Genomic DNA, 20,288 nt, shown 5'->3' with positions numbered 1-20,288 from the left:
GCCTGCACTCATGTTTAGTGTCACTGAGACCCGTTACGGTCCATTCAGGAGTACAGCAGTCGCAGTGTTAATTCTCCTTAAGGATGATGTGAGAATACAACTGCACACCCTCTCACTGTTTTAATTCTTGATTTTAAAAATAAGGGATTTGATTTACTGCCTAGCGGGGGTTTTTTCTTAACTGTAAGAGAGAGGAAACATAAATAAGATGTTTCCAACAGACTATGCAAAACATTAGGATAAAAATTAAGTTCAAGAGCAAACAACACGAGTCTGGATCTGTTCCAGCGTCAGCTCCAAACATCCTACTCAATGGGGTGCAGAGGTCTTCTAGACTGGAAACTGTTTAAAAGAAATGTGCCTGTCCATTGTCTTATACAGTATGCCTCTTCCCTCTGCTGTTCTGAGTGGGCTTCTTCCCACTGATGTCGTGTGATAGAATCTGCCTGCTGGATGAGATCCTCATCTGATTGAGCTACTAACTAACAAACGAGCTGCACCGAACTAAATGGGCTCTTCTCGTTTGTAGCCCTTCTAATATGTGGTGAGACCTCGTGCCTTCGTGTAACTGGGCCTGGTGTCGCCCCAGTGATGGAGTGAACACCTCACTTCCCAGTAAAGGCTCCACTAATGTGTGTCCGTCGCGGTTCCGCGCAGGTCGTGCCCCCCCACTGCCCGTTCCGTCCCCCACACCTGGGGCGTGAACCCCGGTCTCCGGCGTAACACAACAGGGCACCAACCGCGTGAGCTAAAGGAGACCTCCCCCAGCACAGGCAGCTGAGGACCCTGCTACGCGCAGGGAGGGCGCTGACGTCACCGCACTATTTCAACTACAAATACACGGTTGGATTTGTGATTCAAGGTCTTCAGGCAGTGTTAGAGCTAGATTCCCTGAGGCCCTGGTGCAAAATTCAAGCTGCATATGAGCCCCTTTCATATTTCTCACTCTCCCCAGGGTCGGAAATCTGCTTTCTAAGGTGAACCTCTCATGTATTTTCTGCCTTGCAGAGTGGGGTGTCCTACTGTAAATGCTGGATAATATATCACCCGCTCCCAAATCTCACAGAGCTTTAGATGACATGGTCAGAACGAACAGTGAAACAAGAAGCTGAGGACACACTGTACGTGGGAACTACATGGCAGTGCGCTTACAACTGAGAACAGGAGGCGGTCCTTTACAAGAAGGGTGGTGGGAGTCTGGAACAAGCCACCCAGTCATGCGTTTGAAGCCCATATCCTGGCTTTTTCCTGGATATTGCCAGAGTGTGTATGAGTATTATTTAGTACACAGGAAGTTGTGGTGGAAGTTTATCATCAGGCTATACTGTAGGTGGTTGTGCAGTGGCTTGTGATTAAATAAAAAACATTATTCTATGTAGGAACAAGTAATAGGTTTATTCCATGCTGAAAAGGAAAGAGAGAAAACACAACGTTTTGACTGTGGAGCCTTCTTTGGGTGTAGAATGATATGTGTTATTCTATATACATATGAATAACCACTGTTCTCCTCTCTGTACTGCATTACATACAGTAATTTGCAGGCTTGTATTATTTATTAGACTTGAAATGGATGCTTACGCCTTCAGTTGTTCCGGTAATTACATGCAGTCCATCATAAGTTGATTTGATATACATCCCCTGCAGAAAACAAAAAAAAACTTTAACAGGAGTCTGAAAAAACAGGTTAAAAACAGAAATAGAACACAGGCATTTACTATTCAATCTGGAAGAAAGCAGGGCAGGAGAGACATGATGATAGGTTGGAATGAGATTATAATTCACTTAATTCTGATGTTTATTTACATTTGCCTACATTGACACAGTACTCGGTGCCTTGCTGAAAGCACCAACAGCTGTGCCCCACTTGGGAATTTGAACCGGCAACCTCCTTTGTTACAAGCACAGAGTCCTGACTAATTCTCTGTACTGCTGCTGCCTGTAACAGCTGCTTGACACACTCGCCAAAGACATCTTAGAAAAGACAGAAAACACTGAAGTTAAATAAGTTATGATATTACAGCATCAATTGTTTACAAGTTGATTGTCTGCAATGAAGGTGTGGGTGTAATTGTGGTTAGAACTCTGAACCCATTACCCATAGCATGATAGTCCACTCCATGCAAACACTGCTCCTTGCAAGAGGGACTTTATCTCTTAGAGATAGGCTCTAGCACTGCTGGGGATTAACCTGCAATGAGCTAGAATCCTGCTTGAAGGTATCTAATACACTTAGTCCTCCTAACTCTACAGGAGCTGGGTTCAGGCTCGACACACTCCAGCCCTGTGCCTCACTTCTGGTTGTGAAGCAGTGGCACTTCAATCTGCATGCAACACGGGCAGCAGGTCAGTGAAACGTATCCTGCAGATGAACTGTAATACCGATACTGTGGAGAGCGTTAGGGATACTCTTTGTAACAATGTACTACTCTCACTAGAAATTTCAACATGGTGAAACGTGCTTTAAAAACGAAGTGGCAGGCACTGAGCAATGCTCTCGGCTTCAATCTGTATCTGCAGCTAGGGATTAATTCTGCATCTTCTCGTCAGGAGCAATCCCTGTAAAACAAATTATTGTTTAACTGCAGTTTAAGCCGCTTTTTTCTTTTTTTAATTCGGCAGAACGCTGCACTCAATAGCTAAAGAGGAGCCCCCATAGAGATGCTTATTCGTCAGAGGAGTCCTGAAAATATAATCATAGCCCATGATCATTGTCCACAAAATCTACAGTGCATGCAATGCACACTGGAGCCCTTTGCCTTCTTGTGGTGCAGCACTGTGCTATATTATTCAGTGCAAACTCTTTCCCATCTTCTCTAGATGTTAAAATATATATAACTGTTCCTGCCTACCATTTCTATAAGTCTACAGATTTCAAATCTCTAATCATTTATATAAACCTTATTATTGTTTGCTTTTTCAAAGTGACTTAAAAACACCAGTCAAGCACTGTTCTCCTACCAAGGATGTGTTTTACTGTATCTTCACTTGGGGAAATCCTGCAAAACATAGTCAGGACAGATTCCGTGTGAAAATTCACTCAACTTTGCTAAGATCTGCTCTGCAGTTAAAAAGATCATCAGCATAAATGAGCTTCTTTCTCACATCTTTATTTCCAACACATTTCTGCATAACTTAAATCAAGAGCAGCTCAATTCTACTGCAAATGCTTCTGTTCACATTCATATACCGCTGAAATAAACTCAATTTTCCTCCTCTGCCAGACTGACATTTCAAATTACTGAGCTGATTAATCTTTCTTCAGAAGAACAGCGTCTCTCCCAGGATTGATTACATCTTCTCTGGAGCAATTTCTTATTCTCTGTTAAATGAGCTACTGCGAGACGCCAGCAAAACTTTTGGAAACAGAGCAACTCAGACTCCAGTTGGCTATTTTTATTGGGCCTACAGTTTTACAGAAGAGATAAATGTTCTTTGAAATCCTAAAAAGAGGTTTTGAGTGAATTACATTTTCAAATAAAATTATCATAAATCTTTATCTTTTAATATTTGTTGTTTCAGCGCCAAAAACCTTGTAAAATATCCGCTAAGCTGTTTTTCGCCAAGTTTGCATAGGCGATTTAAAAATGGCTGACCCCTTTCATTTCCGCCCGACTTTTACGGCACTTTTTGAAAAAAATCTACCCTCGCTTTGGTCAGGAGCACTCAATCCCAGAAGTCAGACCCCTGCGCCTTTTTTAAGATGTATGTGACACCGAGCCCAAGCCGAACCCGCATGAGAAGGAGCAATGAAGTTAAGAGAAACGGCCCAGTTAAAGCTTGATGGGAGAAGCAGGGGAAGTGAATGGGAACAGCTTAAGACAGGGGACGTCCACTCCAGGGGTGGGCGCAACCGGCAGGTGCCCCATGCCAGCTCCTACCAGGCCTTCGCTGGGCTTGATGTTGGTCAGCTGCACCACCTCGAGGTGCGCGGACTGGGAGACGAGGGGGTCAGACGACAGGGAGATGATGTGGTCGCACACTCCGGAGAGAGTCTTGCACTGTGGGGAAAACCCAAGGGCAAACTAGTCACAGGGAACAAAGCACCGGCCACTCAGTACATCACCCGTGTACATAGAAACAGCCCTTCTGCGCCCATAACGCTCACCAGGCTGCAGAAACATGACAGCACTTAAACTCCAGTCTTTCTGCGAGCACCGTTGGGTTCACAGGGACGGCCATGAGCAGTCTCACTCTCACCAGGGAATAGGCAAAACATCGCATTTCCAATGCTTTTACTTTCATTCTGATTCACGAAATGCATGTTTTTAGCACACACCAGCTCCGCCCCGTCATTCTCTTTCTCTTTTAAGGGGGGTTTGCTTCTAGTAGGCCAGTTAATCTTCCAGCCCACCTGGAGGAAACGACACGGACGAAGACGCATTTTACACGACAGCGCGAGCCGTCGTCAAGCCAGTCTGAAAAAGACGATTTAAAGGTCTCGGCTGCCAACTGCATTTCTTTTGAAATAAGGTTGCAGTGTTGAGCAGTGCTGAATAGAAGCGCGTTTTCCTTTAAATATCGCTCCACTTGCAGATACACATTGAACAAAACATCAGTCTGGGTGGAAGAATCATGGCTGTAACAGTATAAGTGTCTTTTTACTTGATATAATATAGAATATAGAATATAAAATTGGATAGCCAGTGTGCTGAAAAACACATTTCGTTAACAGACACTACTAATGAATTGCTGCTGCATAAGAAAAGGATCAGACAACAGAACTCTGCATCAAGGCTAAAGAGCAGTTAGAACAGTGGAAACACACCAGAAAAAAAAAAAAAACGAGCTCAAGAATACATGTCAGTTTGAAGTAAATATCTTTGTATGTTCTACAATTTAAACTACAGCAGGATTTTTGTATTGAAAGGCCTGTCGCATGGTTGTGCATCAGCTCCCAGTTCACAGCAGGCTGACAGCAGGAGAAGGACTCTAATGGCGCACTCAGCCCCGAGCAAAGAGGCTTTGACCACACTACGGGGAGCACAGACCGGTTATTGCTTTTGCTTTTATTCCAAACGTGCGGATCCAAAAATAGCCTGGTCTCTCGTTCACTTGAGTTTTTCCTGTCACCACGCTGCTGGCTGAGGTCCTGCTCCTCCAGCTCCAGATCTGTGGAGCTGCTGGGTGCCTTCACAGTGGTGACTGATTCCCAAAGATTACGGGAAGAGCTGGGGGAAACAGTGCTGACCAGTAGTGCTACTGTATATACAGCCGGCCAACAGGCATTTGAGCTCTGCTGACGACTTACATCTTTAAGATACAATGCAAACAAAAAGAGCTATTGGGGAAACGCTGCTCTGCACTGAGGCTCCTACTCTGTCACAGACATTTATACATTTAAAAACGAGTAGCATGTGTAGCACGGTGTATCGGAAAACAAGCTTGAGAAGCAACGTAAGCAATTCAGGCTGTCATTCGGACACTAGTTTCCGACCAAACTGAATTATTTGCCAAACAAACTTTAATTTGTAAAGAGGAACTGTTTGTCTGCTGTAGTTAAAATACAGTCCTGACTGTCAGCCGTGCACTGTACAAAAGGCTCAAATCTATTCAGGTTTATGCGATGCTTTTGCCAAGCTCTGTATGGCCTATACATTATGATTAACACCATGCTATAAAAATTGCTCTTTTATGGATTATAACGAAAGACCATCCCAATAGAAATACAGCTCCTGTTGATTAAGACGGTTCGCTAAGACCTTCCCTGCACGTGAGCCCCAGTCTCGTCAATAATAAAATCAGCACGTGAAGCCAGTCGGTTCCGGAGCCCTTTTTCCCCCTGCTCACGACCAGAAACGTCCTGACCCGCACTGCTCTCAGAGAGAGTCCTCTCTCTCTGACTAACTGGGGCTCAAGCCTGCAAGCCACAACACTCACACTGCGGGAGGAGAACTTACCACATGAAGAATCTTATTCTCCGTTTCATAAACGGTACAATCCTGCAAGACAAAAACATTCCAATTTAGTTCACATTTCCAGTTAAATGCAATTGAATTCTGTATTCCCATGCTCCCATATGGCATCCTCTGTGTGCAACAAGGATGTGATGACTTACAGAGAGGTTTAAATAAAGCCTAGCATTCACCCATCTCTAGACTCACATTTCCTCAGGGTTCAACAGATCTTATTTTTAGGCCTGTGAAGTTATGGATCATTTCTTTGATCAGAGGTTCGTTCGAAAACATCTGATTTGCTCACTACCTGTAAAAGAAAGTCATACAATCTCGATTGTACAGTACATCTGAAATGAGTGTGTTGATCTTGAGAGGATCAAGGTGCTTTTAAAGCCAGGTCTTGGATCAAGAAAGCGATGACCTTAAGAATGCCTAAAACATGAAGACCGTTCATGCTCATTCTAACTGCGTTTGGCAACTCAGCTGGTTAATCTCTGTACAGTCAGAGGATTAACGCTAATCACTGCTTTCTACTGGTGTGACTAACTGTGCAAACAAAGGAGCCGATTCGTGATTTCTGCAGCCGGAGATGAGTCAGGAGTGACCTGAGCCTGCAGTATAACAGGGCCCGCAGAGCCCCACTCAAACAGAACAGCCTGGAGAGATTGTTCATAATGCCATCTCTCACCTCTCTCCCACACTCCACAGGGAGTGCATTCTGTCTTTTTATTCTCTCAATGTCACAGATTGTTATCTGTCCATCAAGCAAGCAAAATGGGCTGAACAGCTATGTCTCATTTTCACTGTTCCCTTTATGTTCCTTAAATGCTCGTAGAATGAAGTATCACTACGGTTTCAATATTAATGTTGCCATCTGATGAACACCTACTTAAAACAAAGAGCAGTTTGAGACAACGGAGATGTGGCTAATGCAGTTATAACATAAAATTACTCGAAAGCTACAATGAACCTCTGACCGCTGGATGGTCATCTTTGTGTTGAGTTTAAGTGATTTGCCAATGTCCTGGCAAAAATCAGACTGTCCAAGATCCTGATAGCACTCATTTTGCTGTGCAGCTGATTAAGAGCAGGAATAACCTACTGGAGAAATGGGCAACACTACTAGAACTGAGCTTCATTCTCCACATTAAAGAAAAGATACTGTTGCTCAGGAATCAGTCCAGAGAAGCGCAACCAGGTACATCCCAGGGCTTAAGGGAGTGTCCTACACTGACAGGCAGAAGGCTTTTCAGTCTTGAACAGAGAAGACTAGAAGGAGATCTGATACAAGTATTCAAAACCTTCAGAGGCACTGACAAAGTCAAACCAGTGGACTTTTTCACTAGGAGCAGGGAAACACAAATCAGGGGGCCCAAGTGGAAACTATATGAAAGTGCATTTAAAACAAGGGCAACTTCTTTACACAAAGGGTGGTGGGAGCATGGAACGCAGCATCCAGCCATGTGTTGACTTACTTCAGAACACAGCTGGACAAACCATTGCATGAATTACTTACTGCCTAACAGGCTAGACGGGGCAAATGACCTGCTTTCATTTGTAAATCTTTGAATGTTCAAAAAACATAAAATACTGTATTTATACCATATATACAGTATATGTGTGTGTGTAGGATTCTGCATAGAGCTGATATTGTGTTAGGATGTGATTCCTACTATCAGCTGCGCTCTGTTTTATAACCACGGCGAGCTACCTAAATATAGAAAAAAATTAAGTCATTAATGAAACACTTGGATCTAAAATGACCAAGCAGTACCATACTGATTATAGCACCTGTCTCAGGAGTTCTAAGTTTGCTAAAAAAAGATAAAGCATGCTTCAGCATCCTTCCTTCTGCCAGTGTGCACATTCTCATGCAGCACTAAAGTGACTTCTCAGATAAAAATCTGAAAAGGGGACAAGTACTCTAGCTTACTAAAATAGAACTTTAACTGAAAAGCACACACACACACATCCATGTCAGATTCAGAAAACAGACATGAAGACCAAGCCTGCTCTTGGGATCAATATAATGCAAACAGACTAGCTAATACAATAGACTCCACAGCAAAATCTGAGGATAAGGATTTTTTCTTCTCCTAAAGGGAAAACAATCTAAATTACTTTACGTTTCAGGTTCATGTGTTGTATGTTAGGCTTTGGCATGCTTCTTCTGACTTGTTTTACATCTTGAACAGAAGAGGGTTCACCACCCTAATGGTACATCTCTCTAGATTATATGCAAATTCAAGACTCTTTTTTGGAAATCCAAGTTCATCCTTATTATATTCTCTCCCTGCAACTGAGCCTTCAGTGAGAGGGACAGGGCAGCCTCACACACACACACACACACACACACACACACACACACACACACACACACACACACACACACACACACACACAGCCAGTAAACACAGGGACGAGTCTCAGTGAAAAGAGACATTGGCAATTTGGGCTCTGGCAGAACAATACTCACTTCAAGAAGGGCTTACACTTCCTGTAGTGAGCTTCACTTGATTCAGAGAAAACTGGAGCTAGGCTGGAGCACTGAGGAAGGCGCTCCTGATTTAAACAAGGGAAAATAACTATCCTTTCAAATGTATATGTCTTTACAATACCTCAAGGGCTAGCACTCAAGGGAGTCTCATCAGGCTTACTCTCTGAAGACTATGCCATTTAAGTCCCTCCCATTCCGAGAATTTTTTGTCTTCTGTCTCAGGTCTTACAGAAGAACCTGTCAGCTTTCTCAGAAATGAGAAGACACCTCTTTCTGCATGTATTTACTTTGCCTCTACCAGCACAAAAAGAAATTTAAATAATCTTTTTTGTTACATGCGGAGGAAATATTCCCTAAGCTTCCGAGCTCTGACAATTCCTCCCACACCTACTGTAACGCAGGAACACATCGATGCCGAAGGTCTAGCTGGGGATTCTATTTATAGGGGCTCAAATCCACATGCTTTTCAGAAAAGGCGTCTTATCAAATGAGACTGGTTCTCTTCTCAGCTAGCAGCACAGGTTTCTATTCTCCGGGCCTCAACCCACTTCAGTAAAACACAGTTGAGCTAAGTCTCTGAGTGCACAACACAGGCCAAGCACGGCACGTTCAAACCAGACCTCATGCCCTAAGATGGGGAAGACTAAGCTTTGCCCACTACTTTGCGAAATTATTTAAAGCAGAGGTACACTCTAAGATGTATATACAGTTGTCCAGAGAGTTTAGACGCTATAAGGCTTTTTTCTTGAAATGTTGTTTCTCTGCATATCCCTCCCTGGGTTGCTGAGGTGACAAATTGAAGCAGTGTGATAATAAATGGACCCCTGTTAGGACAAACAGCACCTGGCTCTGTGCAGGTATTGATCCGTGACAGCTACAGCTAATGTTCAAGTCTCAACACCCCCAGCTTTCTTCAGCACCACTTCTCTGGGCTGGGGAGCTGTTAACATTGATTGAAAGGATGTTTTTGGAGCTAGTTAGGCGACCGCACAATCGGCGTGCCTTGTCCTCGCCTGAGACTTTTCTTTCAACTTTCTTTCGTCTGGTACTTTTGGGACCAGCTAAATCAAACAGCCTGAAATGAATCGGAATTAAAATCCATCTTAAAGTCCTCAGTCAACATCCATTCTTCTCAGTGATCCGTACAACGATCCAACACAAGAGTTTCTGGCCACGCAGTGTCTAATCTGCAGATTTGCAGACAACTGCAGACTCCACTGCTACTTGGCCATTCATAGGAAACATTTTTTTTTCACAAAAAGACCAAAGCATAATAGGCCTCTGGTCATTGATCAATTCTTTGCACAGCCTTGAGTTTAATAAAACAATCCATCAACTTCTAATTATGTAGCCTTGCATGATATGGGGATGTTGTGTTGGAATATCCAAAGCCGTGGTGAGATCTTGTGAGGAATAAATCTAAACTTGTCTAATCTGTCAGCAAACGGATGTCAGACTGTTTTGTTTAACAGCTCCCTGTTGGATTTGTGAAGGATTTTGTTTCCCAGTCCAAGAAGTTGTTCATCTGCATTCTGGTTGTTTATCCTCTCCCACTGAGAATCGAGTTAGCATCCCACCAGAGCTGTCCTTGTGCTGAGGAGGGAACTCCACCATTGGCAGGCCTGTTAGTGTCTGTTCCATTGTTGGCCACCAGGGGTCACAATTTCAAACTTCAACGCTTCTACACCAGTGGCTGCAACCAGCTGCCTATGCAATCTGCAGCCCACATCTTGCCCTAGAAAGTTGTAAAAATATAGGAAAAGCTCAGGTGTTGCCCAATGTACATGACAATTACCTGTTGTACAATGGTGGTCAGCTCCAGGCACAGCTGAATGACGTTATTCCTTGTGACAGAGTAATCTGTCACTGCAGCAAAGGGAGACCTGAAAAAATAATAGCATCTGGAATTAAACCATTAGAAAATTCTTTTTCAGCCATCCAATACTTGACAAAATTCCCTTGTGTCATTGAATCATTATGGCGACTCTATGTATGTGCACGTGTTTGCACAGTAATGATTCCAAGGGCCAAAGGCACGTCCGTAGTGTCCGCAAAACACCAGAATGGACCCAGCCCGGAAACGTCTGTGAGCTGTCACAGCCCCACCCCACCCTGCCACTGGAAATCTTTCGCCTTTCCTTCTCTGGAAAACGGCTCCTCTGTCACCTTCCTACAGGAACTCTTGATACAGTCAGCACCCAATCGGGCCTGTCACTCTCCCCTGCTGTACACCGTGTGGAAAGCTGACATTTATTTTAAAACGGCTTTGATGCAAGTTGCATCACTGAAAATAGCCTTGGGCAGTCTAAGATTAGAGCAGTTCTCCAAAATATTTGGATCTTTTTTCAGTCTGGTGTAATTTTTTGTGTCATTACAAGAAACACAACAGAAAACACAAGGCTCACTAGACTAGATTATATAGTAAACTAAAGTCTATATTGCCAAACGTTATTATTATATTTGTGTGTACTAAATTATACATCACTAGCCTGAAAATGTACTTTCCTTTTCAGAAATGTTTTCTAGCGTTTGGCTTATTTTCTGTGTCTTCCTTGTTCTCCTGGCTTTGGAATTCTCTCTGGCTTTTTTCCATGTAATTTTATTCTTTATCATAAAGCGCTTTGGGATGATTGCTGTTAATGGTTTCTATCTGAAGTAGCTTATAGTCATTATTATTACATCAGCATCTGAAAATGTGGCAACCAGTATCTGATAAGCACCTACTCACACAAACAGGCATTTAGTGAGAACATGAATTCTGTTTAAACGAGCACAGCTGTCTCTTTTACTCCAGGATTCAGCGAGCTTAAGGGAAGAAAAAAATACTAAAAATACTTGAAATATTACGCACACACTCGCTCCCCAAAGACCAGATTGAGCATCTTGCAGGCCAGGAGGGGATGTGCGTTTTTACAGCAGAACTTCAATTTATCTCATCGGAGCTTTTCACACTTTTTATAAACCTCTGAGCTAATTTAGAAAATATAGGCCATTTGCATCGAGGTTAGGAACAAGCTCGAGGAACACATTGACTTTTTTATTTTTAAACAGTTCACCGGTTTTACTTTCCAAGACAATAGTACAGTACAACAGATGAAAGCAGTTGTTTTCATTCTCTGGCGGCTTCACCTGACCCATTTCGCTGCTCTCTAGTGAATCCGCCACTGTTTTCTAAGAAACGCCACTCACCCTCCTATGCAGTTTGGCAGCTTCAGGATATTCTTGGAATTGTTTTTTTAATGGAAAACTAATTTTACTGGCTTTTACAGCTGTCAAAGCATCAGCTCTCTTAAGAGATAGAAAGTTGAAAGTTAGTGCTGCGATGAGGAGCGGTGGTAAATTAAGAAGAATGGGCTGCTTTTGTCTTTGCACAGAAAAACTGAATTAGTTTCACCGAGAGTGACTTGAAATGGAACATGCATTTCTGTGATGCCTGCAGGACATTTCACAAATTTGCCGGACTAAGCTACCGTATGTGATATAACATTGGAGCATCATGCATAATAACCCCAATGCCCCACCCATACTCCACCCACACCACCATATTAATACTCAAAGCCCTTCCCTCAGGAACAAGATACAACACAAAGTCTCTGATGGCTTCCTCCTGTACACTTCTCCATGGCTAGTCATATTTTTGGAATTTATACAGTTACACACTGTCTACTCTTTGGCAGACAGAACGCATGACTATTCGCACTTCGTTCAAAATGAATTCTATACATTTTTTAAATTGTTTTACAACAGCCGAGTCCTTTAAGGGCTGATCTCTCCTGCATTTTTCACATGTGTTATTGTGTAATATGAAATTAGGTTGATTGTCTCCTATTTGCAAAAGAAATATTAGCTCGGGTACAGCAGCTTTGTCCATATCCTGTGGGCACCACAGGAGTGCCTTATTTTGGATTCTGGATGACCTGTACAGGAATATGCAATGTGTTAATGCTGAGCTGGATTAAGCTTTAAGACCACCAAAAGCTTTCTGCTTGCTCCGTAGCAGATACAAAAGGAAGTAGTATTTCCGATTTTTGCTTGGATTTTGAACACACTTAATCTTTGCCCCAAAACTCCAAAATCAGTAACAGCTGATCCCTAAACTCACATTCTAGGACAGAGTGTTAGCACTGATTAGGCCGGTGTAAATTGTTCTAGCACAGGCTGGAAAGAGAGCAGTGGGAGCACATTAACAAAGCTTTTTCCACAAGATTGTCAGCTTGTCTTTAATGCTTCACTGTGGAGTCTGAAGCTCCTAATCCTGTCCTACATTGGCCACAGCTTTTAGGATTCGTGTCCATCCACATCCTCTTCGAGACTGAAATGGAACTCCGCCAGGCAGGGCTGAGATCACAGCGCCACTCACAAGTTGTTGAGACATCAGAAATGATAGAGGCTCGGTTGAGTGAGTGAGAATCAGTTTGCTCCCAGTCATGGAGGTATACTTCAGCCAGAACAGCAGCAGTTGGGAAAAGTGGTCAGGGCTCTGGACCTCTAACTAGGGGGTTGCGGGTTCAAATTTCAGATAGGCCCAGCTGTTTGCTCAGACTGTTTGGATGAACAGCCCAGCTGCATCCCAGGGTACAAATGTGAGATGCTTTGGACAAAGGTAGCAGCCAAACAAAATACCAGCAAATATTGGCAGAGAGACAGATAAAGATGGGTTATTAAAATTCTTGCAGTGCAGATTTACGCACCTTGGCTGCCGTCAAGACTGAAGTTAAAATTCAGTTTCACAAATAATGGCCGTTTCTATTTTTGAGCAACCCTTTCTGTTGAATGCTGCATAATCATCATCATCTATCTTCGTGTTACTTTCTTCAACGGTGACACTCAGACACTCCCAGAGGGAGCGCACTGGGACACAATGGGACTTCGCTCAGCAGCTGATGACTTTCACAAAAAAACGTCCTTCCAAAAATGACCTTTGAGCGTCGCCCACTTAATTCCCCTGCACGCAGACGGACGTGGCTTTCAGCGAGCTAAAATAAAGTTCATTCCAATGCCAAACAATAACCGCCGTCAACCAAAGAGAGGATCCAGCCCTATTGAAATTTCCAGAGCAGCTGCAGGTCAGCGAGGTCATGTCACGATCGCTAACCCCTCCTCTTAAGGGAGCTCCAGCCCTTCCTCGTTCCTTCCCATTCTCTGCACCTGTTCCCTATTCCCGTTCCCCCTTTAAAAGCCAGACGCTGACCTCACTCCTGGCTTCTCATTGATTTCCGTGTCGTGAGAGCCCGGGGTCCTGCTGCGTCTGGCTCCCTTATGGTTTTAGTTTCATGTTCCTGATTCCTTGTCCCGCCGGTCCCGACCCGGTTCTGGTTTTTAACTACGGATGGATCCCCTGGTCTTGGACTTAACCTCTCGTCTTGGATTCCTCCTCTGGATTTACCCTTGGATTGTTCGCCCTGGATTCACTCCCCCCGGACACTAGCACTGCATGGACACGTTCCCCTGTCTCCTGACCGATTCCTGCATGATATTTTTCCCCTTGTGTCTTCACTATTCTGGATTGCGTCGTCCGCATAGGGCCCGGAAAGAACTGTTCGTGACAGGTCAGAGGATTCCTGGGAAACAAGCAGTTGGGATCACAGCTGTTGGGCTGCCCATCCTAATGAGATTAAAAGGCTAAAAGCACCTTGACTTGCATTAAAACTCACACGTCTCAGCAGCCGTTTGGTTACATTTCTGCCTCCTTGAAGAGAAAGGCTGTGTGTGTGTGTGCGTGTGTGAAACGGCAACGTTACAAAATTGAAGCCGAAAAGCTTATCTTCTGAATCTGAAGAAGGTAACATAAACAAGACTGACAGTAACGCAATTACCCTATTGATCGGGTACACCCAGAGTGTAAACTCTTCGGAAACAGATCATTTCCTGCATTGCTTTTAATGACATAACTAGTCTTTTCATTTCAGAAAAGCTATCTGAGCTTGTTTTGTGTTTTTCTGGCCTTTCCTGTGCTTTAGAACATAAGTGCAGACACTCATGAAAGGAGGCCACCAGGCCCAGTTCAGCCCTTCCTTGAGAGCGTATCCCTTTCATCAACAGGGCAGGGCAGCTTGTTCCAGACACCCACAACCCTACACGGTGCCTCCTGTTCTCAGCTTTAAATGTGCTTCTAAGTGTGATGCCACAGGGGGCGTTTCTGTTACACCAGCTGGGCTGAAGTCTTAACATCCAGTCCGTTTTACTTCCCTCTTCCACCGTAAACCTGCAAGGTACTTCCGCAGTCTTCTCACTCTAAGACAAAAACACGGACAGACTGTCACAGCAACACGTAGGCAAAGCAAGAATGTGAGCTCCAATTAATCACAAGCCATGAGAACAAGCTTCCAGCGCTACAAAAGTGACATAACACTTTAGTCATCTTTTGTTTGTTGTACTCTGCCACACAGAGAGTTACATAAGGAAATAAACAAGGTTTTTACTTTTCAGATTCATACTCCAATACTTCCACACATTAATAATAATAACTGCTTACGCTTATAAAGTTCTTTTCTGGACACTTCACTCAAAGCGCTTTACAGGTAATGGGGATCCCCTCCACCACCACCAGTGGGCAGCCCCACCTGGATGGTGTGACGGCAGCCATAGTGACATAGCCGGTACACTCACCACACATCAGTGCTCATTGGGGAGGAGAACAAAGTAATAAAGCCAATTTATAGATGGGGATTATTAGGAGGCCATGATTGGTGAAGGCCAAAGGGGAATTTGGCCAGGATGCCGGGGTAACACCCTTACATTTTTCAAGAATCACACTGGGATTTTTGAGAGTCAGGACCTCGGTTTTACATCTCATCCGAAGGACGGCGCTATTTTACAGTATAGTGTCCCCATCACTATACTGGGGGATTAGGACCCACACTGACCTCAGGGTGAGAGCCCCTACTGGCCCCACTAACATCTCTTCCAGCAGCAACCTTAGTTTTTCCCAGGAGGTCTCCCATCCAGGTACTGACCAGGCTCACACCAGCTGAGCTGCAGTGGGCTGCCAGCTCTGAGTGGCAGGTGATATAGCTGCTGGCATTGCAACATTAACCAAAGTCTTGCCGTACAGACTAATGTGGATCATACTTATGGGTCTTTAACAAGGTACAAAGGAAATATCCTGTGCCACTTTAAACCCTTAGAAGCAGACAGACAAATTATTTTGCACCAGGGCATCAAATATCTCATTTGTGCTTGTCCATGCAGCATCTGACAGAAGCAAACTTGAAACCTCAATTAGCTATGTTGTTGTCATGGCTTTGATAAATGTACCATGATCCTGGCAGAGCAAAGCTTTTGCAATGCTGAAGGTGCTGGACATGCATATTAAAACCAGCGAGACACCAAAAACCAGACTATGAAAACACCGAGAACAGTGTCCAAACATGAAAACACTATGTACTTGAACAAAGCGTACTTGGAAAACATAGTCCTTGGGATAAGGAGATTAACCGATTAGTTCCAACCTAATCTGCACTCCAGACATGAAAGTGAATTTAAAACCCAGAACAGAACTTCTTTACGTGAAAGGTTGTGGGGGAATGGAACAAGCTTGCTAGTCATGTTGTTGAATGCAACGCCCTGGTTTCTTTCAAGAAACAGCCAGGTGAGCTCCTTGAATTCATAAAGCCCTAGCTGGCAAATGGGTCAAGAGGGGCAGAATCGGTCTCCTCTCACTTGTGTCAGATCTAGTGGGATAGTTTTTGGCAGTGGAGACCAGGGATGACACAACAGCGAGTCTTTCCTTCTCAGAGCTAAAACAGAAACACTAAAAAAAAAAAACTAAATGAAATAAGTTTAAAATAAAGGGAACCTGGCAGAAGACACTTTTGATATAAGAGCGAGACGGAGAAATATAATTAGAAGACGTCTCAGATTACACAAGATTATTCAAGGCAGTCAAACTGATTACGTTTATCTGGCAATGAAAAGGGCCTTTATCTCAGTGCAGCAGGCAGCCACTCCCTCTCTGTCCTATTATGGTATTCTAAAGCCGATATTGAGTGAAGGGACCAGGGCTTCGGGGAGAAACATGAATTAAAACCATGCGTTTGAGTAACTGATGAGCACGGAGCTGACTGCAACACGGTCGCTCATCACAGCACTGCATCACTCTCCCTAGCAACCGAGCGGAATTCCTCTCCACGCTGCAGCCAGAGAAACTGGGATTTCGTCTCATAGATGAATAAATACAGGAACACAATGAAACCGGTGGAAACTCAGGTGGAACGACTGATACTGGCTGGGAGGACACTAGAAGGGGGCATTTTGCAAGACTTACCTATCCAGCCAAGCTAGCAGGCTCTTGGCTGCCCCTATCAGGTCGACCACTGACGTCAGGAAGTCGTTTGGCAGCTTTCTGGTGGTTCTGCCATCGTAGTGTCCGCTCCTCCTCCGGCCGGTGATGAAGTTCTGCAGGTTTTTGGCTGAAGCATTGAGCTTGTGAGACAGCGTTTTAAGGTTTTCGGTTTCCAGACCATAGTTCTACAAACAGAAAAGGACAGGGTGGCCTCTTAGGTATTGCTGTTACAGGCCCTTTGCTCATCTTCTCTGACTAAGCCAGCTCGCTGATCCAAACTGCTGTCCCTGATAAGGAGATGCGTGTCTTTTGTTCTGGGATCATCGTCCTGTACAACCTAACCTCAATCTATTAAAACTGCTAAAAAAAAAGTTCCTGCTCTGGTTTTTTTTTTTTCTGCACAGTACAGTCTGTGCTGTAAGGATCCTTCTGGCAGGCAGTACATATTTAAAATAAGCAAGAACCTCAGAGTGACTCGACTGGCTCACCTGTGATGTAATCGAGAACGCCTTGGCACATTTAAAGCTCCCAGAGAACTCAATGGGTCCAGGGAGGATAAACTGACCCAGTACTGTTCCTTCTTCTTGGTGGTCTGATGGTCCAGCCTGCGACTGCTCACATTAATGGACCATGTTGTTAATTTAAGATATACTCTCTCCGAGTAGCAAACGGTATCTGAAAACAGTCTATTTACTTGAAGCGCTCCCGAGCATGCAGCCTTCAGCTGCTGAAAGGAAAGCATGCACCGTAAAGGGCTGATGCACTAAGACAGCTGGCTTTGCTCCTGTCAGGTGTAAAAATTTAGGTCACTGTGTTTGAAATGCGCAGGCAGTACAGTGGAATATTCAGGTTCCCTTTCAGCAATACAGGGAAACCACAGTGAGCCATGGGCTCCAGGTTCCTGTAGCAACATCATCTCAATCTCAGCCTTTGTTAGCAAAGGCATTCTAATGAAATTCATAAGCTTCTACCGCAGAGAGCATTGCCCGTGTGCAGCACTGAGTTTGCCAAACAGTAAACCCAACCTGAGAACAAATTTCTACGACTCTGGTTGACTTAAAATATGATTTTCTTAAGAAAAGAATGAAACGTTGAGATTAATATAAATTTCTCTTTGTCACTCGATCAGATTCATAATATCAGACATCCCAAGATTCAGATTTAGACCAATACCATAAATACACACGCAGGGCATACAATTCAAGTTGATTTATTTTTGGTAACCAAATGCTTCACTAAAAATGAATAAAAACACAGCACTGCCTGTAGCAGCTATGTCCTTTGCTATAGTTCTTCCCTTTTAACAGTTTGGCAAACACTACAGAATATAACAGTACATTGTTCATTTTTATCTCATCAAAAGGGTTCCAACTTTTCTCTCTGCTTGTCTGAGCACTGAGATGATAAACCAGGCAAAACGACAGGCAGCAAAGTCACACATGTCAGCACACAGAGCCTGTAACTGCCAATCACTTGTAAAATACTCCATGACCTCCATAAATAAATTAAATAAACTCTAGAAGACTGCAATCTTCAGTCCTGCCAGTGAGCTGATAGTGGAAGATGGGGAAAAATTGTTCTCCATAGACAAAGCAAAAAATAAACAAAGAAAGAACAATTCTGTATGAAAGACCAGGCATATGAAGGAAAAGCATAGACAATTCTGCAGTCACCCTTATCCCAAATTCAAAAGTTGTTTACTCTCTTTTTGCACTAATTTAGCACATGTGCTTTCAGCATCTTCCAGAGCCTGGCCTGGCCCTGTACAAGTGTTTTCCCCCAGCCCATGGTCTCAGTTCTGCAGTGGGAGCATGGAACAAGCTACCAAGCCATGCGACTGGAGCCAACACACTGGCTTTTTTCAAGACATTTCTTAATGAGACCCTCAGACACAGTATATCAATGGGCTACACTGGCTTGTAAGGGATTGTACAGTAACTATTCTTGTGCCATTAAGCCCACCCCTTAGCTTCCAAGAGAGAAAGAAACATTGATTTCATTAAGGGCTTACCATCACGGTAGCACTTCCTTCCAGGTGTATCATACTACACATGGAATGGAACACACATTACAACTCAAAGTACTGTACATGCATAACACAGAAGCAATTTTCCCCTGGGCATGAGTGCCCAGCTTAGCTTTGCTTCGATATTTTGCTTCAACATAATCCTTTCAGGGGTCTTGCAAGGTCGGTATCACATGGAGTTTGTGCACTTTTAGAGCACAGTTGCTGTTCTCCTAAAGGATCCAACGCCATTCATCTCCCTCTCTGCATGAGGCAATGACGGCCCAGAATTCCAGCACTCTGCTGAGGAGAGTAGCCCTGCTGTGCACCTCCCTCGTGTGAGGATTCAGAAATAATCCAACTGTAACTGAGAAACTGTGACACAGCTTGGTCCTGCAATTCATTACAATTCTATTTCAAACCCAGTTTTAATTAGTATCAGTCATATTATTGCTTAATGTTGTCTGCCGGTAGCCAGTGTCAATTAAAAAAATCTTTCTGTTTATTCCTTGTTCAGACTAGGGGACAGATAAGGGGAAATAGATACTGGACACTAGACATCTGCAGTATCCTAGTATTTTTCCTAAAGGTGTTGGGAGAGGCTCGGGAAAAGCGCACACTAGATTATGAGGACGCACTCCCTGCCCAGAGGCTCTCATTTAGGTCACAGTACAGGTGCAGGACCAGACAAGTATCAGAGAATCCTTGCTACTGTACTGTGCAAACGCGAATGCGGGGTTCTATAAGCTGCATGTGAAGGAGAAAATAAAAATGCAGACAGGTTTCGATGTTTCTCTCCTTTGGATCACGCCAGTGTGACTGCTGGGGCCTGCTTTCGGTTTCCATGGAGACGGGTCTCTGCGGCTCGACGGGGCCTGAACGGCAGGTGTTCCCATTTCCTGGGACACAACTCGAGAGCCCCCCGAGTCTCCTCGGAGCGGACAAAGCCTCGCTGAGCAGCAAGCTGGCCCGCCTTTAAAGGCAGAAACGTTAACAAAACAGAAATGCCGCTCAGCGTGTTGCGGAGCTCGGGTGGGGGGGGTGGGGTGGGAGGGAGAGACGTTTCTACGCATTTGTTCTAAAGGAGAAGGATGAACTGTCACGGGAACGCTAAATAAACACCTGTGGTCTGAAAACGAAAAAGTCTACTTGCCAGATGCTATTATCCAAAGCACCATACAGACACTAGGGAGCAATCTGTGGTGTCCACAAGCACCACTGTGGATTCACTGCAGAAGTTCTTATCTCAACACGAGGATGTTTGATACCTTTCTAAGGATAATGCACATCGAGTCACAACAGGGGTGAGAGCTTGTTGCCAGGGACCTCCTAGTAACTTGCGTGTTAGCCTGTTACCTGTTACCGCGTGTTAGCGTGTTAGCTTAATGCTGGTCTGTTTTAACACTCGCGTTCTTCCGAGGACACTCCCAGGCCGCACCAGAGCCAGGATGCTGCTCTGGCGCTGGGAAGGGGCTCACACCTGTCGCTGGACTGCCAATCCAAGCCAGGCCCCAGCCTCCCGGGTGCCCCGGGCCAGGCCGTTCTCCCCAACATCCCCCCCTTCCCGTGAATCCCTGCTCACCTGACGCGGGAACGGATCAGCCCAGC

The 20,288-nt window shown here is 44.3% G+C and overlaps 1 protein-coding gene across 6 annotated transcripts in view; it reads right to left on the bottom strand.

Moving 5' to 3' along the window:
• The window catches only part of cnksr2a (connector enhancer of kinase suppressor of Ras 2a), a 127,989-nt gene that overhangs the window by 73,042 nt on the left and 34,659 nt on the right, over window positions 1-20,288 (bottom strand). For 3 of the 6 annotated variants that reach the window (XM_088638713.1, XM_088638711.1, XM_088638715.1), the window contains exons 3-7: window positions 16,658-16,860; window positions 10,187-10,292; window positions 5,898-5,939; window positions 3,879-3,998; window positions 1,579-1,638 (exon numbers count right to left, since the gene is read on the bottom strand). In XM_088638713.1, the coding sequence (XP_088494839.1) occupies window positions 1,579-1,638; window positions 3,879-3,998; window positions 5,898-5,939; window positions 10,187-10,292; window positions 16,658-16,860 (531 nt within the window). The remainder of the gene's footprint in view (window positions 1-1,578; window positions 1,639-3,878; window positions 3,999-5,897; window positions 5,940-10,186; window positions 10,293-16,657; window positions 16,861-20,288) is intronic. The other 3 variants (XM_088638712.1, XM_088638714.1, XM_088638716.1) reach the window with 1 other exon arrangement.

This window comes from Lepisosteus platostomus, chromosome 7 (assembly GCF_059453375.1).
Source record: "Lepisosteus platostomus isolate fLepPlt1 chromosome 7, fLepPlt1.hap1, whole genome shotgun sequence".
NCBI classification, from domain to species: domain Eukaryota; kingdom Metazoa; phylum Chordata; class Actinopteri; order Semionotiformes; family Lepisosteidae; genus Lepisosteus; species Lepisosteus platostomus.
This window is presented reverse-complemented; position numbering and strand designations above follow the sequence as displayed.